This window comes from Mya arenaria, chromosome 3 (assembly GCF_026914265.1).
Source record: "Mya arenaria isolate MELC-2E11 chromosome 3, ASM2691426v1".
Lineage (NCBI taxonomy): Eukaryota > Metazoa > Mollusca > Bivalvia > Myida > Myidae > Mya > Mya arenaria.
This window is the reverse complement of record NC_069124.1, coordinates 67,712,728-67,739,996: the sequence shown is the minus strand read 5'-3', so window position 1 is coordinate 67,739,996 and position 27,269 is coordinate 67,712,728. Positions and strand designations below refer to the sequence as shown.

The following is a 27,269-nucleotide window of genomic DNA, read 5'->3' as shown; positions in this document are numbered from 1 at the left end:
TCTCTCTTGACACCCAAGTGCATTAACCCGACCGCTTACAGAAGGTTTCGAACCTACGACTTTGGAATATAAGGATCTCTCTTGTAACTCAGGGGCATTAACCCGACCGCTTACAGAAGGTTTCGAACCTACGACTTTGGAATATAAGGATCTCTCTTGTAACTCAGGGGCATTAACCCGACCGCTTACAGAAGGTTTCGAACCTACGACTTTGGAATATAAGGATCTCTCTTGTAACTCAGGGGCATTAACCCGACCGCTTACAGAAGGTTTCGAACCTACGATCTCTCGTAACTCAAGTTAACTCGAGCAAGTTTATCGAAAATCTACGGTGCATATTGTCAGATGTCTGCGAATATTTTAATGTAGATTCTTATTTGTTAGTACTGAAAATAATTTATTTGAATATTCCGTGCTTTTATACGATGTACGATATCAAATAGAAGTTTGTATTTGCGCATTGGTTTGGTGAAGTGTACAATAAACTTGACCACTTATCAATTACTACAAATTAATACAATCTAATTGTCAATATACAAAGATATGAAAAGATAATAAAACTATGTTATTTCACAGACTGATGGATATCTATACCCAGATTTATATTCTCTTCAAATGGTGTTGAAAGTGTTTTTGATTTGTCTTGTAACGTGTAAGTATCCTTTCCTTAATTTCCTCTTTTACATTACAAGTTGCAACCCAATGTACGGCTGTCGACTTGTCATAACAAGACCATTTCTAATTCAAAATGACTCGAATAGATTTTTTTTTAAATTATTATGTGGACGTGTGCCGTATCAAGTTATTCACAAGTTATATTTGTCACAATTTTTGAAATATGTTATCATGAATTTTTACAAATCGATATCTGAAAATAACGCACGGTCAAACAATGCGTTGCTATACCAAAGCATACACAAGTTGTCCGATGTGCGCTGGAAGGCTGTGTGACTAGGGAACTATAATTGTATCCGTTACAGCTCATATGTCCGTCTTTCCATCTATAGTTGTGTATGTCTGTCTGTTACCTGGTCTATACTAATGACCTTATCAAAGTTCCAAAGTTCTTAAAAATGCAATTTTACTCCAAAATAAGATGTACTACAATTAATACGTTGTTTTAACGTACTAGAAGGATGAATAAACTTCGGAAACAAATCATTTTCATGAAGGTTACACGTTAAAGCATGTTTTTCTGAGTTCACTCTGACAATCTCAGACATAAATATTGTTTGTATTCCTTTCTTTATCACCGAGAGTAGTGCTTACTATAGTCATGATTTCTAACGCTTTCTTATGGAAACGTACATACATGTATATGCAAAGAAGAAATTGGTGGTTGTCTTTGGTACATCCAGCCTGAGACAACAAGTCTATTTTATTTCAGTTAGATCATAGATCCATATTTTAACTAACCCTAACCCTGTTATAACGGACAGATATAATAAATAAAGAGCAGAATAATGTTTCATTCACGTAAACTAATAGTATACGGATTCTTGCGACATTTATAAAGTATGTTATTCATTTTATAGACGTGCTTGAAATCTTGAGAAGGTATGCGAGGCCTTGTTTGTCACGAACAGAACAGAACAGCACAGAACGGTTATGAACCTGTTCGTAGACCCAATGTGGCCGAGTATTGTACAAGATGGTTGCAAATACAAAACATTCATACATTTGTATTATGAACGCAGTCTATTTTTTATCATTTTAGTGATAATGTAACTTCTAGGATGGTCGGGATATTATACAAATGCAACTTCAGACATTCAGAGAAAACAACCGTTTATTGGCCAAAGGGCGAAATTGTACATTTGTTCGTAAACTCTATAAACGCGTTTTAAAGCTGCATTCTCACAGATTTACCATTATTACAACTTTTTATATATTTTTTTTCATAGACAGAGCAAACTTTTGCGTTAATATATGCAAACCAATGATAAAAGTTTGCTGACTAAAAGCAGCTCGTAGACTTTCATACTTCCGTTCGAAAATTAATGCTTTATGGCTTACTAACGTTTTAAGAAAATTGCATAAAACATGAACTTAAATATAAAAATCAGCGATCTAATTTTTATTCAGCAGTCTTATATATCTGGTTATCATGGATTTTCGCAAAAATTGGCTCGTTCCAAGACAAAAAAATAAAATAAAAAAAAGTTGTCAAAACGTTCAATCTGTGAGAGTGCAGTTTTAAGAGACAACTGATGTACATGCTATGTGGACTTTACGGCAACTACAAGTTGTAGATAAACATGAAATATCTGCGTGGTATCTTTCATTTTAATGATTAAAATAGATAAAGTGAGCGTTGATAAAGTGTTAAAACTTTTGATTATTTATTTGATTGAAGACTAGATTTATAGCGTTATTTATTAATATGTCCAGTTAAATCTGAATTATTGTTCTTCGCCATTCATCCATATGCATTCAAAGAGTATTTAGTTATGGTGCGAAATGCTGGCGTACATCATCTTCCCCTTGCCTGAACTGTAAACTACAAGTACTTGCTCTTACAGTTGAGTATGGAACAAAACATGTTGGATGATTTCAAAGTGACACTCTATATAATATAATACATGCATAAATTTTGAGCGATAAAACTTTTACTACTTACGAAATAAAGCATTTTATGGAAAATATTAATTACTGATAAAAAAATTGTAACCGTGTATTAATAGCTGAAATAAATTATTGGTGTGGGCTAAAAGATTACATGTGATCTACTATCGTCAAATCAGGTAGAAATACTGTGTTTTCTGCACCTTTCTTTCAAATTAAACTCGGTGTCCTCCATAAGAAGCATTAAGAAGCATTGTGTTCGACATTTATTCATCCTTTCTGGTTTAATAAAACAATGGAATTATTCTGATTAATCTTATTTGGAAGTAAGAGTGCATCTTTAAAGATGTTTAAAATTCAGTCAAGTACATCTGAGCCTCTTTCTGTGTACACCTCGTCCATCCACCCACTGATGATGCGTGGGGTGGGTAAGCAGACCTTCTTAACTCAAAAAGAAGGCATGTTCACACCGCATATATAATCATTGTTTGACAGATGATGAGTTGGTAATATACGAGTTCTTCTTTCCTATTGTAGTAAAATCTTGGCAGTATCACGCTGAACGATTTCCTTTTTTAGAAGAACAGAACAGAACATATTTTAAAACAGTTTCGAAAACAACCTCGGATGTATATAGACGGTTTAGAATGTCATAAGTCGGGACACTTAAACTACGATGCAAGTTGATCGCGTAAAAATCTCGATTTAGCAGTTAAACTTAATGACTTTACTCTTGGAAATCTTAACTATGTTTGCAATAATAAACTTCACTGGCAATCAAGTGTAACTTAAATCTACAAATACAATGTAAAACACTACATGTTATTAATAATATTTTTAAAAAAAATACGACCTAATTCTACTGGTGTACCGGCATACATCCGAGGTTGTTTTCGATAAAAATGGCAGAGGAGCTCCGAATGCACTAACTAATTTTCAAAAACTTATGAATAACAATAAACTCTTCATGTATCCCATATTTATAGCATTTAGAATACTCGATATAAACCAGAAACCGTTATCTTAAACCGCGGAATAAAGCAAGAGTGTCTCTATCTGCAAGTGTTTATATTGTTGTTGCTGATTTAATGGCGAAAAATAAAACATAGATATGTGATACTCAATTTGCACTGGAATCATGGAATCATGGAACCATGGAATCATGGAATCATGGAACCATGGAACCATGGAACCATGGAATCATGGAATCATGGAATCATGGAACCATGGAATCATGGAATCATGGAACCATGGAATCATGGAATCATGGAATCATGGAACCATGGAATCATGGAACCATGGAATCATGGAATCATGGAATCATGGAACCATGGAACCATGGACTCACGGAATCATGGAATCATGGAACCATGGAACCATGGAATCACGGAATCATGGAATCATGGAATCATGGAATCATGGAACCACGGAATCATGGACTCATGGAACCATGGAATCATGGAACCATGGACTCATGGAATCATGGAATCATGGAATCATGGAATCATGGAATCATGGAATCATGGAACCATGGAATCATGGAATCATGGAATCATGGAATCATGGAACCATGGAACCATGGAATCATGGAATCATGGAATCATGGAATCATGGAATCATGGAATCATGGAACCATGGAATCATGGAACCATGGAATCATGGAACCATGGAATCATGGAACCATGGAACCATGGACTCATGGAATCATGGAATCATGGAACCATGGAACCATGGACTCATGGAATCATGGAATCATGGAACCATGGAATCATGGAATCATGGACTCATGGAACCATGGAATCATGGAACCATGGACTCATGGACTCATGGACTCATGGAATCATGGAACCATGGACTCATGGACTCATGGAACCATGGAATCATGGAACCATGGAATCATGGACTCATGGAACCATGGACTCATGGAATCATGGAATCATGGAACCATGGAATCATGGAATCATGGAATCATGGAACCATGGAATCATGGAATCATGGAACCATGGACTCATGGAACCATGGAATCATGGAACCATGGACTCATGGAATCATGGAATCATGGAACCATGGAATCATGGAATCATGGAACCATGGAACCATGGAACCATGGAATCATGGAATCATGGAATCATGGAACCATGGAATCATGGAATCATGGAATCATGGAACCATGGAACCATGGAATCATGGAATCATGGAACCATGGAACCATGGAACCATGGAATCATGGAATCATGGAACCATGGAATCATGGAACCATGGAACCATGGAACCATGGAACCATGGAACCATGGAACCATGGAATCATGGAATCATGGAACCATGGAACCATGGAACCATGGAACCATGGAATCATGGAACCATGGACTCATGGAATCATGGAACCATGGAATCATGGAATCATGGAACCATGGAATCATGGAACCATGGAACCATGGAACCATGGAACCATGGAATCATGGAATCATGGAACCATGGATTCATGGAATCATGGAACCATGGAATCATGGAATGATGCATTATACATCACATATTCAAAAATAAAACAATAGGTACATGAACTAAAATACAAATTAATGAAATATGCAATGTCTATATAAAATCGTAGAACGTAAATTTGACGTTAACTAGATAGATATCAAATATAATATTCTTATGACTGACACACGACTGTGTTGAGATTTTATAAAAGTTCTATATCGCGTAACTTTTATGTTATCTTGCTTATTTAAATGCAAAACAGCAAAGAAACATATTCTCTCACAGGTGCGGTTGGGGTCCTGACGGCGCCTGGTGGCAACAGCGCGGGTAGCACGGTAGACCTATGTTCACTACCGGTCCACAACACACTGCCGGTCACCGGCACGTGCAACTTCAACTCGGACAAATGCGGTTATTCCTTTCCGCCATCTCTCTGGCACATACATTCGGAAAACTTTGGCAGTCTCATTTACGGCAAAGTGTCGGGCGATGACCACGGTATTTAAGTTGGCAGACAATTAGTTAATTATATTACATATTTTTATAAGTTTACTAATATTAAAATATCACATACATAATAAATTGTCAGTATTTTGTATGCGTTGTAAGACTGCAATTGGTTGGTTATTCTGACATTGCAGTTGCACTCAAGCGATGCCATAACTTTTCAGGTGTCACGAAGTATATATTGGCTTTGTTGTATAATGTATACAAACATATCTATTTAGATATGTAGCATTTGACTATAAACGCCGGTACAATGACCACAACTTGAAAAAAAGAATGCCTGTTACATTAATAGCTAATTTTGTAGATGTATGGTTTAAGCTGTTTATTAAAATACTATTTAGTCAGTCTGACGGTCTCCCATCTTATTCTGGTACATTTCCCCACACGCATGGCAGCGTCTCATTTGCCCTTTTCCAGTCGAACGACCTTTAACTGAAAAGAAAAAAGGTATAGGAGAGACATACAAAGTGGGTGGCATCCACTGCCTGTAAGTGTCTAAGTATCCAAGCACAATACTGATAATTGTTTTCAGAACTGTACATATGGTCCAAATTTCACTGGTGAAATTTCAAAAATAAGAAAGAAGGTTAAAAGGTCACAGTCAAAGTATTCAAATGACAAAATTGAAATTTGCTTTCAAAACTGTACATACACTTAACAAAACTTATAAGTATACAGGTATAAATATGCTCATACCTCGGTAAATACTGGCCTGATTGGGTGAAATTTTCAACAAATATTGCTTAGATATACGGTATGTTATTTTATTTATTACATTTCATAAACGATCAGATTTAACACACAACAATCAATAAATGTGATGACGCGTAAAATGTAAATGTCACAATACATAAAATAAGAGAATCTGCCACCCACGGTTGAATTTGACCAAGTCTAATAACGTGTGTGTCCACCCTGACTGTTGATCACAGCAATGCAGCGTCGACACGGTTTCAGGCAATGATTGGTATTAGGCTTCAAACTCTATTTGACTTTTTCCTGAATCTAAAAGCGTTAACAGGTGAAAGTAAAAGCTTACAATCTATATCGAGGGCTTTCTTCGCATATTTGTATCTATTTTGTTATCAAACAGTTAACTTTATTCCCTTTCACATCACATTTCATCGGTACAGTTCGGTATATTTTGAAATCCATGAATTGTCTTGGGAGCTTCACTGACCAAATAATGAAGATGAGCTTGTTTAAAAATCAAGTCCTTTATATGAAAGCAAACACATATATATCTATCAATAAACACAAAGTACAAAAAGATGTAACAAATACTTAAACTAATTTGGGGAAATAAGCATACAACTCGCTTTTAAAAATGCATGTGAAAGGTTAACTGGTTGAAAACATTTCATATTACAATTAGTTTAATTTAATAATTGTTTGTTTAATAACTTAAATAAAATGAACTTAATAAATACTTGCAAACAGAAATAAGATATGTACATTTCTAAGTGAGTTCATATTTTAAGACAAATAATTGAATAACATAATTTCCACATAATTCAAACTTCTTATTATATGAATATAACTTCTAAATTTTTTAACAATAAATTCACAAAATATTAAAACTATTATATTTAAAAGTACTTTGATAAAATAAATTGAGTTAAACACAAAAAGTAATATATAAAAATGATAACAACATACCTGAATAATGAAGATGAGCTTGTTTAAAAATCAAGTCCTTTATGATTTTCAGGACACAGACTTCATCTTAAATACTAAGTTTTCAACAATATGTCCAGATCTCAGATTTGATAAGCATCATTAAATCATTAACTTGTCAGTACAAAAACTCTAAAATTGAAGCTGAGTAGCCTGAGGGATTGTGCTACTGTTTTGAAGAAAAATATATGATAGGTTGACATCAATTAATGTAATTAAAGGAAACCACTTAGCCTAATTATAAGGTGGCCAAATAATTAAACTTAAAAACAAGTTAAGAATCTAAAAATATATTTATTAACTGCCAAAAATAGTATACAGGCTGTAGGCATTAATATGTTTACATGATTTATAACAGAACAGAACAGAACAGATAATTTATTAAGACTTGTACAAAGTACATCATCTTCTTAACCATATACATATAATAATTGAACACATGGTGAGAACACAGGTAATACAATAATGAGTAAATTAGAATACAGATGTATGGACATATTCAAATTAGGTGAGGATGAACAAAAATATAACAAAAAATGAATCATTGTTATAATTCAATATTAAGAGTTGTTCGTCTTATACATAACGCTTCTTTGACAAATAGTTTTATAAGTTCTTGTCTATTTGTTGAATTTAACAGTTCAATAAATTTTAGTACAGACGGACGTATATAATAATTACGTTTGATGTATTTCTTTCTAATAAGATTAAAACATGGACAAATAAAAATAAAATGTAACTCGTCTTCTATATCTCTTCTATTACAACATAAACAATATCTTTCATCACGTTGAATTCGATTATGGTTATATCTACCCGTTTGAATTCTTAAAGGGTGAACAGAAAGTCTAAGTCTACAAAAGAATAGGCGTAAGCTTTTAGGTAAAATGTTTAAATTATGTTCATAACCAAAAGTGGTTTTAAAGTCTTTATACGAAAACAAGACTGGACTATCAAGAGAGCGATACCACTCTTGCCTAAAACAATCAATTATTCTAGTTTTTAACTCACACAAAAAATACTTTTCATTTGATACACTGGCATTATCAAATACATGTCCAAAGCCAAACTCGCTCAAAAGCTTTCTAACATTTGATACCCAATTATTCTTTCCTATTACACAGTCTGATAATGCATACCTATATACAGTGCGCATTATGACATTATCACTTCTTACAACCTTAAGCCAATATTGTATAATTCTAACAAATCTATGTACATAAAGAGGATATCTGCCAAGCTCACCGTAAACACTTGCTGAACATGTATTTTTTCTAACATTTAATAGACGTTTACAAAATTTTTAATGAATTCTTTCAATTTTCTTAGACTTGGTATAACCCCATATTTCCGAAGCATAATTTAGAACAGGAGCTACAAAAGCATCAAATTGTTGACATAGAATCTTTGGTTTCAGGTCATATTCCCTACATTTACATAATAATACATTTAGTGCTTTTAAAGCTTTACCAGTTAAATGTTCTTGGTTTAAAGCATAATTACCAGTATAGTTGAAAACAGTTCCTAAGTAATTAAAATCATTCACAACTTCAATAGACTGGTCATTGTAGGTCCAATGTTCTGATGGCAATAGCCCTCCCCTTTTACGAAAAACCATAAGTTTTGTTTTAAGTATATTTACAGATAAACCCCAGTTATTACAGTATTCTAAAAGTCTATCCAAATGTTGTTGTATTTCTTCAGGTGATTTTCCTACGATAGCCATGTCATCTGCAAATAACAACAATATAAGGACAATGTCATCAATTAGAAGTCCAGAATCTACATCATTCTGTAAAAATAATTGTCTTCAACAAAGAGAGAAAATAGTAAAGGGGGCATAACTTCTCCTTGACGGAGGCCTACAGCATAGTCGAAGTAATCAGAATATGTAAAACATGATTTAACACAAGATTTAACTTTTTGATGCATATCTCGTACTATTCTAAGTAGTTTTCCTTGAATACCGCATTTGTACAGTTTCAACCATAAAGCATTTCTATAAATAGAATCAAAACATTTCATCTTATCAACATAAACAACATAAAGTCTTTTATTGTCATTCAAATATTTTTGCACTAATGACGTAAGAATAAAAATAGCATCTACAGTTGATCGCCCTTTCCGAAATCCGAACTGAGCGTCCGAAATTATGTTATGTTCATTACAAAATGTATCAATGCGTTTAGTTAGTACAGTTGTAAAAAGCTTAGACAGGCAACTAACGAGTGTAATTCCCCTATAATTATTAACGTCATCTAAAGTACTCTTTTTATGCAATGGTATAATAACACCTTCCATCCACTTATCGGGAAAAAATCCTGAGTTTAAAATACCGTTAAAAATATCACATACATGCAAAGGCAAAATATCGAACGTCTCTATAAAGTATTCATTCATCAGAATGTCACTCCCAGAAGATTTATTACGCTCAATGATTTAATAGCAATATGTATTTCATTGACAGTTATAGGCTGATCTAATTCGGAAAATGAAACATCAACATTATCAAAATCATGCGTGTTGCAAAAAATTTCAGACTCTTCGTTAAAACATTCAAAGACACTACTACCTAATGCTGAAAAATATTCCCTAAATGTTTCATTTGGTATACTGTCAGCCGTTGGTCTGGATTTTGGTTTAAAATATTTCCAAAAATCTCTAGGCTTACTTTTTTTAATTGTTCTATTTCTTGCATTTTTAATCTGTATGTATTATTTTTCTTTTTACTAATAATATTTTTATACACACGTTTATGTTCTACTAATAACAATCTATTTCCATGCGATTTATCGCTATTAAACCAATGTAATGACTGTAAATACACGTTATGCGCTTCAATACATTCAGCGTCAAACCAGTCGATATTTTTAATACATGTGTCCACATGGAAATATGCTTTATTATTGACATTATGACATTTTGAGAATAAAGGGTCAGCAACAGAACGTATAACATTCGTAAATTCATTAACAGCGTCATTTACAGATTGTCTAGTGTTATCAATATTATTAATAATGTGATTGAATTTATAGACATGCAAAGTTCGAAAAGGAGTTTTTAGTCATAATAGTTATTCTTAAACTATATCTAAATAAGTAATTCTGAGTTATTTAACAACATACACATATTATCCACATAAAAATAAATATTTGTGATTCCAATTATCATTTTTACATAAATTTATATTTAATTTATGTAGCAAAAATGTTGGGCATAATACTTATGTGATGATGATTTCCCACTGGGATGGTACATACACTTTGTTAATTTCTTCTTATGTTCAATTGAAAAATGAAAATGGAAACACATTCATTTGACAAAATACCACTTTCTAAGAATTTATGGTTACTGTTTTTGAGATTTGGGATTTCTTGAATGCAGTATACTAATCAGCTGACCACATATTGATTTCGATTTTTTTCTCCACAAGAATCACTCCAAGGTATCACCTTTTCAACACTAGATATTCTACCTACAATTGCATTTAGATATAAAAACAAACATACACGTTCCTACTTCACAAGCTTGATTTTCATCCGAAAATCACAGGAGCCATATCAGAGAAAGAAATGTTATAATAATGTTTTCGTTCGTAAACTACATGCTGTTTTTCAAGCTGAACTCTCACAGAACGATTGTTTTTTATTGTTTGTCTTGGAATGAGCAAATTGACAGATGCCTTAAAACAGTGACACTAGTCTTCTGACAAAAGATCAGATTGCAGTTTTTCATATTTACGTTCGAAAATTGATGTTTTATGGGTGAAAGCGTTACTAACGGTTTAAGTGAAATTTTCGGCAGTTTTCCAAACATTTGATATATATTTTATTGTGAGTTATTCTATTTGACCGAATTGAAGGCATTGATACCATAACAGCTGAGTCTGAGTCTGCGACAAAAACTGAAAAAGTGTCAAAACTGTCAAGCTTTAAGACAGCTTGCAGATCAAACTTTAATGTTGATGGCTCATGCTTATTTTTCATGTTGGACCATTTGTGTCAACTTGAATGGACTTTGTACTACTTTTTTCAGTTCCATCCTCTAAATTCCCTCTTAGATATAGATTTTCGCAAACGCTGCACACCTGACATTGGTCTCTTTTTGTGTAGAAGTAAGGAAAGGGGAGCGTTGAAACATGACAAATTCAGGGACGTAGCTAGAGCCATTTTGATGTACAGGTACACAAGTAGTGGGATTAATGGTACCCTGCGTTTGCAACTGCCTTTTTGCCGGTTTCTAGTGTTTTCAAATTATAATTTCTACAAACACTCAATTTTCTCTATCCAATTACAAAGAAATAAGAGTTTCTGCCTTTAATATTTCTTTCTGTTCTGGTTTATATAATCTCTGATTTCCCAGACAACCAATTTTCGACTCAAACATTTACGTCTTGGATTTTGTTAGCCGCATCTATATGAGGTGTAATATTTAATGAACATTGTCTTGTTTTGGCTTTACATCTGTTTTTCTTCGTTTCTAGCAACTGTTTCATGTTTGTTGTCATGCTCAAGGTCAACATTATTTTCAACATTGTATTAATAAAGCCTATTTTCATTGGTAAAAGGTTCCAAGTAAAGATTACACCTTTTTCCAGTGAAAACAATTGAATTGTTTTTGCATTGAAGGTACTTGGAACTGCACTTGGAGTCAGTATTTTCCATATAAAGAATTAACATAAGTTTAAAAATTTTACCACATTTAAAGAATATAGAATAACCCAGTATAATCTTTTAAAACTTCGCTTTATTTATTACCTTCTTTTCATCAGTTTCATTCACAAACTTTTTATGCCTTATTGTGTTACAGTTATCATCTTTAACACGGAAGCAGTCGCTTTCTTGCATGAACAAAGTGGGCACATTTTAAAAGATAATGAAATTCGTAACCGACATCGTTTGATTGCCAAAGATAACATTTCCTCAATTCCGTTCAATATTTAACCATCGCCCATTTTGAATAGGGAGATGGTGATTACACATTCGAAATATTGCAAATAGAAATCAGGAACATTATCAAAATATCACACATAACAAAATGTATCCTTAAACATTCTATAATTCAAACATTTTGAGAAAAAATAACATCAGACTTCCAACTTTATAAATATTGTTAAGAACGTGTTTGATTGATTTTTGTATATAGCAGTGGTTTTGTTGAAATTTTGATTATATCATACATAACTAATCCCACATTAATCGAAACTATGTTAAACATGATGCATCTTCTTGAAATGAGTACCATTGTCATTTAAATGGGAAATACGATTGTATAAAGCTTTGTAGATAGTTTGCCTTCAGTTGATGTAAACAAAATTATGCCAAATTCCAACCATACATCTTAATTACAATCGACAATGGACAGCGACCAAGATCACCATTTAACATAACATGAGGCATGCTCTTTTTAACACCGAGAACATATTTTAAGAAATCTGTGTGTACCTCTGTAATAATTGACAGGTCACCATAATCCCAGATCTCACAACCACATGTCAATATTGGAACAATAGTGTGGTCAAACAATTTTAGTTGGTAATAAATGGAGGGGTTTAAACTCCTAATTGTCCTTTTATTTCTAATGTTTCCTGAAGGTGGCACCTTTTACCTTTAAACTCTCGATGTGATATTAATATTCAGTAACCATTCATTCTGTCGAGTCTATCACATTTGCTTTATTGCAGAACAGAGCCAGTCTTACGAATAATTACACCAGTACCAGTGGCATATTTCCGTACAATACACATGCAACAACCTCTCAAAGTGAACCCTACACGCCAACCAAGAGAGATTCAATCACCTTTGTTTTCTCACTACAGGTCAGAGTCAGTCGTTTGCGTTGTTCCAATCTAACGACCCGAAAGAGAGTAACAGTACGGGGGATGTGGTCAGCGGCATCCATAGCCCCACCATTACCACACAGCATGCCTGTCTCAGCTTCTGGTAGGGACGACATAGGTTTTTATTTTACATGTTGATTTAGTTAAACTTCATTGCTAATTCTACTGCTACCCTTATCAAACAGACATTTAAAGACAATGTAACATAAAAAAACGACGAAAATCCAGTAACAAAATGTCAACCCGATACCCTTTTGCCTGTGAATATACGTGCAGTCCATATGTAGTAAACATGGACGCCAGTAGTCGTTTTAGAAAAACACGTGACACGGAATGCCAATTAGTATGGCATTTCTAACATGTTTTTAATGGGCATATAATCATCAATATCGTATGTTTTTATCGATCTAGTAAATTGACCTTTGACATTGTTTTCGAATTAAGACCATTGTTTACACTACTTCGCCACTGCCGCTTCTAACATCGACGACACGATACCGGCAAATAAGCTAAAATCTATATTCGCTGACATTCACACAGTTTGTGATCTAGTTATTCCTTTTTGAAATATTAAACTTAACTGCCCTTTATAAATGCCATGTCCAACTACATTAAATCGTACGTTCTACATATCTCGACATGCATTATAGAATTACCCGTACCACATGAAAGTATTAAGATTCAAAACGCAATAACTAATTTTAGTGCTTTATTAGACGCGGCTATAGGGACATATTTGCCATTGTCAATGGGGAAGTGTATACGGATAAATTTTAGTTATGAAAAAAAAGAAGATTTGTTAATGATATCAACTCTTATTCAACTTTACTTAAAATTTGTAGTCAATAACTGTTTTAATGCGTGTAAAACTTCTAAAACGTCATATAAAACGAATAAGCCTAATGTTTAAAGCAGGAAATTAAAAAAAGTTATTCTCTGTGTTTTTTGTATTGACTGGTCGCCGGTCATACGAATTTGTTATTTTAGAAATTTACTTTCTGTGAAAACGATTTATATACACACTGTGGTAGTAAATAAGCATGTGAGAATTTACGGGCATATTGTGAATAATAGTTTAAATTATGCATTTGATAACCAATATAAGTGCCTTAACACGACATTAATTGACTACTTTAAATTTAAGTGATATAAAATGGAAGTACAAAGCGTAATTCACACGATTTCACTAACAAATATAAGTCGCAATAACGAAATTAATACAATTTAAATTTAACTGATATAAAATGAAAGTTCAAAGCGTTATTCACACGATTTAAATCAAACATTAATGAATAAAAGTAGGCCGAAAAGGATCAGGCCGAAATGATATCTCGGCCGAATCGACACGACACCAATAATTTTATCGGTGATAAGGTACTAGTCTAAATAATTTACGCATGCCGGAGACGACCAGTAACTAAGATCTAGAAAGTTGATTAAGCCGTCATAGTTTGGCTATGTCCGTGTTTATTCGGAATGTTAACAATTGTATATATTGTCACATGACTTTATTGAGCCAATTGGGTATCGATATTTTTCACGTGACACAACGATTCAGCATCCTCCTCCATCCTTTTGCGGGGAAAGAAAACGCGAAAACTGGTAAGGCCATTTTTACCAAGGGCAAACTTTGTTTTCTCCATACAATGGCATGCAATGTACCGCTATGGCTCTGTTTGCATTATTGGCTTTTTTAGTTACGAATACAACCACATGTTAACGGCTGTCGATGTAGACTGTATACTGAATGAGGGAAATGCTTTGTATTCTACCATAGTCGAAAGTATAAACGAGGCTCGATATTTATCGCATAATGATTTGCGAACAATCCCCATTCAGCCGCGTCTTTGATGCCTAACATCAACATTCGTCTTGTTTTTATTTAAATGCCATAAGGTTTCTGATGCCGAACCAAAACTCCAAATTAGAGGTGTACCTTCGGACGGTAGCAGACAACAGTTCAAGACTTATCTACAGCTACAAGTACCAGCCGGCGTCTCAGTGGCGTCAGATTCGTATGCAGATTGATAGCAACCAGCAATTCCAGGTGAAATTATTATAACATGTACTTATAATCAAGGTATTGTTATATGAATCAATATTATTTTACCGTGGCTACCAAGATCGTAATTGGTTTATCATAAAATGATAACTTTTGATGAAATGACACTTGCTAATTAGGCCTAACAATAATTTATAGTCAAAAGATTTCTTAAAATATATCATTCCAGCTGGATTTTATGTCTGTGAAAGAAAACATATACGGGTACGTCGGACTAGACCATGTCGAAGTCCTGATTGGTAAGCGAATTTGGGGTTTTCTCCTGAAAGTGTAAAGTTGTTTTCATAGTGTTATGTTTTAAGTGGAGCACCAATACGCGTACAAGGGTAAAATGTTTTCTTTTATTCATTACATATTCGATTACTGACTTATTGTACTAGTCAATAGATTTATTAACATATAATGTACATCACAGAGCTTACGTGCATTACAGAAAAAGTTAAAACAACTAGTCCACCGCCAACAACTACGACCAGTCCACCTCCACCAACAACAACAGGTCCACCTCCAACAACTACGACCAGTCCACCCCCAACAACTACGACCAGTCCACCTACAACAACAACAACAACAACTAAAACAACCAGTCAATCTCCACCTCCGACAACTACAACAAGTCCATCTCCACCTCCGCCTACTACAACTCTTCCATCTCCACATCCAACAACTACAACAACTTCACCTCGGACAACTACTACCAGTCCCACTTCACCTTCGACAAGTCTTAAGACGCTTGCAACGCCCACAACGCCAGAAACAACAACTGGTGATAATATTTTGATTTATAGTTATGTACGAAGCTATTCCGTTCTGGTAACCGCTTAATATTTCAAGAATTGTTTTGAATGATAGTAAAAATGCGTTCAAATTTAAGCTATAAAAATAGTATTAGTACTTCTTGTTGCTACAAAATAGATAAAACATGTTTTCATTTTTTTCCCGTAGCAGGACAATGTGATTGCAAGTGTCCATCTGTATCCACAGTCTGTGCCAGTGACGTGATATCCACGACAGGTATAAACAGACACTGGCTTTGTTGTTTCCAATTAAGAAAAAATAAATTACCAAGATAAAAAAGTATACGGAAGAAAAACGCTCAGTTGTCGAGTCCTTCTTAGAAGTCTAAGTAATATAAATAAAAGAAATGGTCAGAAGATTGAAGAAATATCAGAAAGTTCATATTTTTTAGCGGCCCCCATTCCAACCCTTTGTGACCGACCCGCCGAACAACTGTCGGTCCACAGCCGTTACAGCTGCAGTTTCGATACAGACCTTTGTGCCTTCACACTTCCGATTTACCCACATCTATGGGAGTGGACACATTTTCGGTACGGCAACGCCGCATCCGGGGAGATAAGCGGGGACAGCTCTTCAGGTATGTATTTGACGTCGCGTGGAATAGGTTTTAATGTTGTACCATGCAGGGTCATGTGATCAAAATGGATCAGCCACCACATTTGTTGTAAAATAAAACTATAGAATAGGTTCGGTAAAAGAACAACCTTTATGAACAAACAATTGTATAAACTGATAAAAGAAAAAAAATGAAATATCAAGCTACAAAAAAACGTATGTCTTATACCGTTATTATAAACCTCTGGATATTTATACCCTACGGTTTTATAGCTTGGTTTACGAACTGTAGGACCCGATTCATGAAAGTTCAGAAAAAAGTTTCGGCGAATGTCTTGCATATTTAAAATAAATCGTATTTTTGATAAATGGGTAAACTTGAAATCAAAAGACAAATCTTTAGTCTTGTAAATGAGTTGTAATAGTTTTCTATTTCATAACAAGCTTGACCCTTTGTATGCCATAGTGTGTACACGTGACTAGCTCATCTCATTACCAGCAGTGCTGGTCACGCACATCATTGTTAAAGAAACCCTATCTTTTTATACTTTCCTCATACCTATACATTCGCATTTTACATTAAGAAACTGCTTTACCTGCTTAACTGCTTTAAATTATGCCAAAAAATCAGGGTTTCTTTTGTAAAAAATATTTTTGTTCCTATCATTTCAGACGGCACGGGTGGGTACATGGTTTTCAACACGGACAACAATCACGTGCAGAACGGCACGACGCACGTGCTCGAGTCACCTACGTTGTTGGCCTTCACCGAGTACTGTCTCTCCTTCCGGTTCAACTTACCCACCAACGTCTCGAGCTTTCACGTGTTCTTGAATGACGTCACCAATGGAAGTCGGACGCTTGTGTATAGCAGAAGTCAACTTGCAACCGCTGGGTGGACGCTAGCTAAAGTGTTCATTCAAGGATCGGCAGATTTTACGGTAACCTTCCATAAAATAACAGTATAAGAGCTATGCCATTTGCATTTCATGTTGAATATTCTTATCTAAGGAACATGTAAACATTACCGACAATTTCAAAATAATCCTAAAAATAGAATGTTTTGATTAAAAAATTGAATTCCTACAAATTTTCTTTTTATTTTGGTTCAGGTTCAGTTTGAAAGCAGAAAAACGGCTGAAGCGGGGTACCTTGGCCTGGATGACATTAAGATTTCTATTTGTAAGTTTGAGTCATAAAATATGACGTCGTTTTGTTTTCCAATTACGAAATCGGAACAGTTTTTCTTTTTTCGAAAAGCAAAAGGCATTGTCTTATATTTGCAGTAAAGCCTCGTGTGAAAAGGTCAGAATGGCAAATAAATAATGCTAGCCCAGCAGACGACAATGTACAAGGAGTCAGGAATGCCGACCAAGCAGACGACACCTGCTCATGCACGTGCCCAACTGTACGGGTGATCGACTGTGATGTCACCACGGCAAAAATGCAGTGTACTATTTTCGCAGTTTTTCTTTCTGTCCGCTCATTTCGGGATAGCAAGGTTAAAAAAACCTTAATGCACCGACATTGAAAATGTGTATGTTGTAACTAAACAGTTAACAAAAGTTATCTGAAATAGAGTATCAAGATTTTCTGAATTCGCCCGGTAATGCCAGTGTCTTGTGCTCAAACACTTAATGGCCTTAAAGCAGTCAATACAGATCGAATTCCCATTTCTTTTAGTCCATTCCTGCTCAGAGCTGACAGGCGCTGTGCTTGAAAAGAAAATGTCGTGTAATTTTGACGTAGGAACGTCATGTGACTTCAATATTCCGATGTACCCCCACTTATGGGAGCTGGTGCGTTATCGCTATGGTAACGAGAGTGTCGGGGTGGTACCAGGGGACGCGTCTTCATATGGTAAGAACACCTTTTAGCTAGTGTAATAGGTTGCCAACTATATTCCTTATTTAAATTTACTCTTTTACTATTTTTGGTTCTCTTCAAGCATATATTTTTAATGATGAAATAGTATATGGAATAATACACAAGCTATGTTGACTGTTGAAAGAAGGGGCCGCTTTAATCATTTAACCATAATGAAATTGTCAGTCCGATCAGAACGTTCATCTGATGAAGATATAACATCATTTATGATTGATTCGTTTTTTTCCATGTGATTTTGAGCATGTCTGTTTAGATGGCCATACGTCCAATCCCTTGACTTGTACGCTGGAATTATATTCTGTATATTCATGATTTTAATGGCAGTCACACCGGTAAACACAACCACTAAAGAACACATTATCTCTCAATGTTCTATTCTTCGCAATTCTTGGTTGATGGAATTCAAACTAAAATGATACGTTACGTCGTTAGTTTTGTGTTCTCAGTGACATTTACCACATCTTACCACAAGAGAAGCCTACGCGTAACGTAGGGAATCGAGAGACCTAAATTACAAGACCGGTCCCAACCGCCTAGCATTCGTTGTTCCGGAGATGTCTTCGACATTAGCTTCCCTTTACAAGCTATGTCGGAGCCCGTTGAAAAGTATGAAAAGTAGCGTTTTTGGGACACTTTGAGGCATTAGGAACCGTTGACTAAATAACGTCCTGGGTGCCCGGACGGTTGCATCTTTTAGGGAATAGGGTCTCCTAAAGGACTAAACTGGTCCCACCATCGGCACGTGCAGGGATGCTGTGATATCTTCGACATTACCTTCCCCATTTTAAGGCATTTTTGGCGGCATTTTAGCGTATAGGAAAACATTGTACGCGAATTATTAAAAATACTGTCCAATCGTATATAATAACTACATTGTTTCGCACCTGAAAATGGCTTACCAGTGTATTATGGGCCAAATTGATATATGTCAAATTAAGCGACCTATAGTAAATAACTTTTTATAACCAGCTACTGTCTGTAGTGCTAAATCGAAACAAGCTTTCCACATTCAGATGGTAATGGAATGTATGCTGCGTTCACAACTAACGACTTCCACGTGCCAATAGGCGAGGGAGGAGAAATGACCTCACCAATGTTTAGGTAATGAAGTAAGTTCATTTGTGGCTCATCAAGTTATGCACAATTGTTTTGGGTACCAAAAACAGAAGTTAACATATTTGTTTTTGAACTTGCTACAATTCAATTCAATTATATGGCCACTGAAATCAATAAAACAAATATAACATTATACAATTGCATAATGTTTTATGAACATTAATCAATGAACTTAAATGCATCTATGTTCCAAATAATAACACTAAATGCACGAGCTTTTAAAAAAAAATTACAACGACGTTATTCGAAATGACGTTACGTTCTTGGAGTGCTATTTTTGAAAAACCTGCAGTTCGAGGGCTGAATGCGAAAAGGTTTTAAGTGACATTAAATAAAGAAGCATATAGAACATTTTCGCTTTCACCCCTCGAGTTAACTGTCTTTTTTTTATTTGGCATATGATAAATAGTAAAATGTTTTTTCAAGTGTAACTATTTTTCGATATTATACTGAGATAAATAATCAACCACTATTTATTTAAAACAGGCAACTAATTATGTTTATATTTTTAATATGGACTACTTAAGAATACTTTTGTAAATTATATGTCATAAATTTACATGTTATCTAAAAAGCACTCTTATATTTAGAAATAACTGTGACAATGAGTAATATACATACACTATGTTCTTGTATATGTTTATAGATAACTGTATATGTGATATGATCGAAATGATTGCTAAGCGATCTATATATACTCCTAAAATGCAGTAGTATTTATTGTAGCGCAATTAGAAACATCACAGTTGTTGTCCTCATTGAAGTTACCACTACATAACAAAGTTTGCACAATATATAATACGGTCACGGCAGAATATATGACACAGTATTGACATACTTAACACATAACATAATACCATGCGCGGAATATAAAAGCACATAATCAAACTAATACATGACTTAATATAATGAACTAACGGTAATAAGTTGCCTGCATGACACAAAGACGTATCTACATAGTATAACACCGAAGTATAGGTTCAAAGGCTCACTTTATAGCGAGATTTTTTTACATATTTGACATAAAACAAGCCTACAACAAGTTGAAAAAAAATAAGTCAGATTTTTTATGAACTCAAAACCAGCTTCACATATCCAATTCCAATTTGGTCATTAATAAATCACACTGTTTTACAAAATACCAACTTAGCTAAAATAAATTTGGAGGCATGTTCCAATCTGGTAAACCATAAAATGAAAATGTTATAAAGCCATCAACATGTGGAGCATAAACATCTGTACTAGATAAACTGCCAAATATGAGTTAACATCATGAGGTAAAATGAGTTTTCATTAACAGAGCTATGCAACTTGGAGAATAGGTAAAACTCCCATTCACTTTATTCAGAAAAATACGAACTAGTGAATAAACCTTTTAAATTAATATAGAACAATACACGTGCATCTTTAACAATGTATAATGGATATGTACAGGAATTTACTGTTTAAACTGACAACTATCTTATCACTTAAATATGTATTGCTGTTTGAATTACATGTTTTGTGTCTTACTGTTGCTTTTATTTAAATTTCACTTAATGCATTGGACTAGTATTTAAATCATAAATATGTTTTATCTTGAAACTTTTGATGTATCTGGTATTTTTTATAATGAAGCCTATAATCTCATTAAAACCTATGTTTTAACATTTTAATTAACATGTGATATTATGATCTTGAATATTTTTCAGGTCTTTTGTTTGTCTGATATTGGATAATCTATTATGTCGGAAAATAGCTATCAGCAAGTGTTGTTTATGTTTATCATAACGGACTTTAAATAAAGATTATCTTATCTTATCTTATCTTAAACTGTTATTTTTGAAACTGTTGTTGTCGTGCACTGTAACAAAAAACATATTTGTTAAAATAGGTCAACACCCGGTCGTTTTTGTTTGAGCTTCATGTACAACATGCCGACAGGCGCCGCCAAACTATCCATATACGTCATTTCCGGAGGCGGCAGAAGGCTGGTGTGGGAGGAAGCCAGGCACGAGACAGTCGGCTGGACGGAGGCCGCCGTGGTCTTGGATAACAAGGAGGCGTTCGAAGTATAAGGGCTTTTCTTTGCTGATTTTTTATCAATTTTATATGAATGATTATACCAAACATTACTTTCTTTAACTTCTGTATAAACAGTTATTTCTGTATTATTTTAAAGTCACGCATTTATTTTTGGTCAGTATATTTGTTTACATTTTCGAATAAAAGAAACAAATTGTTTGTATAACTAGGCCTCTTGAACATTTCTTATTTGTATTCTGCATTGTCGAAAACCTATAAGTTAAACTATGAATATTGACATATTTCGCTGCAATAATGAACAATTTGATATATTTATTAATTGTGTTTATATTGATTCATCAAACAGTATGTACAAGTGTTATATATCGTTGTATGGAACGTAGGGTGTTGTGGCAGCTGTCGTGTATTGTGACATGTTATGCTATTATGTCTAACTACCATGTATGTATGTCTTAATGAATTGGTATTATATCTAACGAGCATGTTATCAAGTCTAACCGACATGTGATTGTACATCACTGATATGTTAATATGTCAGGCCTACATTTAATGATGTCTGACTGACATGATATAACGTCTAATCGATAGTTTAAACTGAAGTTTAATTATGTCAAACCGACGCACTGTCCATTTCCGTCTCATAATGTTAAAAGACATAATAGCATATCAGTTAGACATACGGTTAGCATAAGATGTCACAACATAAGGCAGTTGTGGCGAAACATAACGATACCTACAAGTGGTAGAGAGCCGATCTAAACTTTCTATATAACTTTTCTTTTTGTAGTGTCTTTTGATATTTTGTATCATGCTTGTAAATGCTTGTAAAGATAATGTGTTATATTTGATCTTTTCATTACCGCAGCTTATGGCCTTTATAGCCCTTGAATAGTTAATAATGTGTTACTGTTCCCTACGAATTGATAACGCACCGCAATCTTAAATACAATCAGTTACTATTGATCTCACCATATTTCAAAACTACAAGTATCTTGATGAAATGGAAGAGGCCATGCTTCTATATAGCATGCTTGTATAAATGATGCTTCTATATACCATGCTTGTATAGATGATGCTTCTATATATCATGCTTGTATAGATGATGCTTGTATAGATCATGCTTGTATAGGTCATGCTTCTATATACCATGCTTGTATAAATGATGCTTCTATATACCATGCTTGTATAAATGATGCTTCTATATACCATGCTTGTATAGATGATGCTTCATGCTTCTATATATCATGCTTGTATAAATGATGCTTCTATATATCATGCTTGTATAGATGATGCTTCTATATATCATGCTTGTATAAATGATGCTTCTATATACCATGCTTGTTTAAATGATGCTTCTATATATCATGCTTGTATAGATGATGCTTCTATATATCATGCTTGGATAGATGATGCTTCTATATATCATGCTTGTATATATTATGCTTCTATATATCATGCTTGTATAGATTATGCTTCTATATATCATGCTTGTATAAATGATGCTTCTATATATCATGCTTGTATAGATTATGTTTCTACATATCATGCTTGTATAGATTATGCTTCTATATATCATGCTTGTATAGATTATGCTTCTATATATCATGCTTGTATAGATGATGCTTCTATATATCATGCTTGTATAGATGATGCTTCTATATATCATGCTTGTTTAAATGATGCTTCTATATATCATGCTTGGATAGATGATGCTTCTATATATCATGCTTGTATATATTATGCTTCTATATATCATGCTTGTATAGATTATGCTTCTATATATCATGCTTGTATAAATGATGCTTCTATATATCATGCTTGTATAAATGATGCTTCTATATATCATGCTTGTATAGATTATGTTTCTATATATCATGCTTGTATAGATTATGCTTCTATATATCATGCTTGTATAGATGATGCTTCTATATATCATGCTTGTTTAAATGATGCTTCTATATATCATGCTTGTATAAATGATGCTTCTATATATCATGCTTGTATAAATGATGCTTCTATATATCATGCTTGTATAGATGATGCTTCTATATACCATGCTTGTATAGATGATGCTTCTATATATCATGCTTGTATAAATGATGCTTCTATATATCATGCTTGTATAAATGATGCTTCTATATATCATGCTTGTATAAATGATGCTTCTATATATCATGCTTGTATAAATGATGCTTCTATATATCATGCTTGTATAGATGATGCTTCTATATATCATGCTTGTATAAATGATGCTTCTATATATCATGCTTGTATAGATGATGCTTCTATATATCATGTTTGTATAAATGATGCTTCTATATATCATGCTTGTATAAATGATGCTTCTATATATCATGCTTGTATAAATGATGCTTCTATATATCATGCTTGTATAAATGATGCTTCTATATATCATGCTTGTATAAATGATGCTTCTATATATCATGCTTGTATAGATGATGCTTCTATATATCATGCTTGTATAAATGATGCTTCTATATATCATGCTTGTATAGATGATGCTTCTATATATCATGTTTGTATAAATGATGCTTCTATATATCATGCTTGTATAAATGATGCTTCTATATATCATGCTTGTATAGATGATGCTTCTATATATCATGCTTGTATAAATGATGCTTCTATATACCATGCTTGTATAGATGATGCTTCTATATATCATGCTTATAAAGATGATGTTTGTCTAGACGGAGATGATGCTTGTATAGAGCATCCATGTAGAGATAATGCTTGTATAGAGCATGTTTCTAGAGATGATACTTGTAAAGAGTATGCTTGTAAAGATGATACTTGGTTAGATGGACATGGTACTTGTATAGGTAATGCCTGTAAAGATGATGCTCGTATAGAAGGAGATGATGCTTGTATAGAGCATGTTTGTAGAGATGATACTTGTAAAGAGTATGCTTGTAAAGATGATACTTGGTTAGATGGACATGGTACTTGTATAGGTAATGCCTGTAAAGATGATGCTCGTATAGAAGGAGATGATGCTTGTATAGAGCACGTTTGTAGAATTGATACTTGTAAAGAGTATGCTTGTAAAGATGATACTTGGTTAGATGGACATGGTACTTGTATAGGTAATGCCTGTAAAGATGATGCTCGTATAGAAGGAGATGATGCTTGTATAGAGCATGTTTGTAGAGATGATACTTGTAAAGAGTATGCTTGTATAGATGATACTTGGTTAGATGGACATGGTACTTGTATAGGTAATGCCTGTAAAGATGATGCTCGTATAGAAGGAGATGATGCTTGTATAGAGCACGTTTGTAGAATTGATACTTGTAAAGAGTATGCTTGTAAAGATGATACTTGGTTAGATGGACATGGTACTTGTATAGGTAATGCCTGTAAAGATGATGCTCGTATAGAAGGAGATGATGCTTGTATAGAGCATGTTTGTAGAGATGATACTTGTAAAGAGTATGCTTGTAAAGATGATACTTGGTTAGATGGACATGGTACTTGTATAGGTAATGCCTGTAAAGATGATGCTCGTATAGAAGGAGATGATGCTTGTATAGAGCACGTTTGTAGAGATGATACTTGTAAAGAGTATGCTTGTAAAGATGATACTTGGTTAGATGGACATGGTACTTGTATAGGTAATGCCTGTAAAGATGATGCTCGTATAGAAGGAGATGATGCTTGTATAGAGCACGTTTGTAGAGATGATACTTGTAAAGAGTATGCTTGTAAAGATGATACTTGGTTAGATGGACATGGTACTTGTATAGGTAATGCCTGTAAAGATGATGCTCGTATAGAAGGAGATGATGCTTGTATAGAGCATGTTTGTAGAGATGATACTTGTAAAGAGTATGCTTGTAAAGATGATACTTGGTTAGATGGACATGGTACTTGTATAGGTAATGCCTGTAAAGATGATGCTCGTATAGAAGGAGATGATGCTTGTATAGAGCACGTTTGTAGAGATGATACTTGTAAAGAGTATGCTTGTAAAGATGATACTTGATTAGATGGACATGGTACTTGTATAGGTAATGCCTGTAAAGATGATGCTCGTATAGAAGGAGATGATGCTTGTATAGAGCATGTTTGTAGAGATGATACTTGTAAAGAGTATGCTTGTAAAGATGATACTTGGTTAGATGGACATGGTACTTGTATAGGTAATGCCTGTAAAGATGATGCTCGTATAGAAGGAGATGATGCTTGTATAGAGCATGTTTGTAGAGATGATACTTGTAAAGAGTATGCTTGTAAAGATGATACTTGGTTAGATGGACATGGTACTTGTATAGGTAATGCCTGTAAAGATGATGCTCGTATAGAAGGAGATGATGCTTGTATAGAGCATGTTTGTAGAGATGATACTTGTAAAGAGTATGCTTGTAAAGATGATACTTGGTTAGATGGACATGGTACTTGTATAGGTAATGCCTGTAAAGATGATGCTCGTATAGAAGGAGATGATGCTTGTATAGAGCACGTTTGTAGAGATGATACTTGTAAAGAGTATGCTTGTAAAGATGATACTTGGTAAGATGGACATGGTACTTGTATAGGTAATGCCTGTAAAGATGATGCTCGTATAGAAGGAGATGATGCTTGTATAGAGCATGTTTGTAGAGATGATACTTGTAAAGAGTATGCTTGTAAAGATGATACTTGGTTAGATGGACATGGTACTTGTATAGGTAATGCCTGTAAAGATGATGCTCGTATAGAAGGAGATGATGCTTGTATAGAGCATGTTTGTAGAGATGATACTTGTAAAGAGTATGCTTGTAAAGATGATACTTGGTTAGATGGACATGGTACTTGTATAGGTAATGCCTGTAAAGATGATGCTCGTATAGAAGGAGATGATGCTTGTATAGAGCACGTTTGTAGAGATGATACTTGTAAAGAGTATGCTTGTAAAGATGATACTTGGTTAGATGGATATGGTACATGTATAGGTAATGCCTGTAAAGATGATGCTCGTATAGATGGAGATGATGCGTGTATAGAGCATGTCTGAAGAGATGATGCTTGTATAGATTATTTTTGCAAAGATTATGCTTGTATAGATGGAGATGATGCATGTATAGTGCATGTTTGTAGAGGTGATGTTTGTACAGATTATGCTGGACATGTAAAGATGATGATTGTATTGATGATACTTGTAAAGATGATGCTTGTATAGATTATGCTTGTAAAGATGGTGATTGTATAGATCATGCTTGTAAAGATGCTGCTTGTACAGATTATGCTTGTAAAGATGCTGCTTGTACAGATTATGCTTGATAAGATGCTGCTTGTATAGATTATGCTTGTAAAGATGATGTTTGTATAGATTATGCTTGCATATATCATGTTTGCAGAGATTATACTTGTTTTGTTTTCTAGACAGACGTTTATTTTCTATTTCAGATAGCGTTTTACTCGGAGAAGAGCGGTCTAGACTCATATTTTGCCGTTGACGACATCAGACTCTACAGCAACATCAGCGTTAATGCGTAGACGAAACATGAACTATAGCTGTTTTCATAAACACAACGGATATACATAATTATATATACATACTAAATTGTTGTTTCCATCAGTGGTATCATTTCTTATGGTGGGTTCATATCAACATTGTTGGTAATGTCTGAGAATGACCAGTACATCATGTGTGCTTGTATAACACTATTTCTCGTTTAATGAAATTCCATCTTGTTTATACAACATTCTTTAGGAAGGATATTAAATCGCATTAATAAAAAACAATATCAA

The 27,269-nt window shown here is 34.1% G+C and overlaps 1 protein-coding gene across 1 annotated transcript; it reads left to right on the top strand.

Moving 5' to 3' along the window:
• Positions 1-615: 615 nt before the first annotated feature.
• On the top strand, positions 616-27,269 carry LOC128226221 (uncharacterized). Its single transcript, XM_052936112.1, has 15 exons — positions 616-652; positions 5,332-5,544; positions 13,052-13,175; positions 14,969-15,119; positions 15,304-15,373; positions 15,568-15,900; positions 16,080-16,148; positions 16,324-16,509; positions 17,160-17,428; positions 17,600-17,669; positions 17,774-17,938; positions 18,171-18,347; positions 19,388-19,475; positions 21,364-21,541; positions 26,925-27,269. Exons 1-15 carry the CDS (start codon positions 616-618, stop codon positions 27,012-27,014), a joined length of 2,220 nt encoding a protein of 739 aa, XP_052792072.1. The 3' UTR covers positions 27,015-27,269.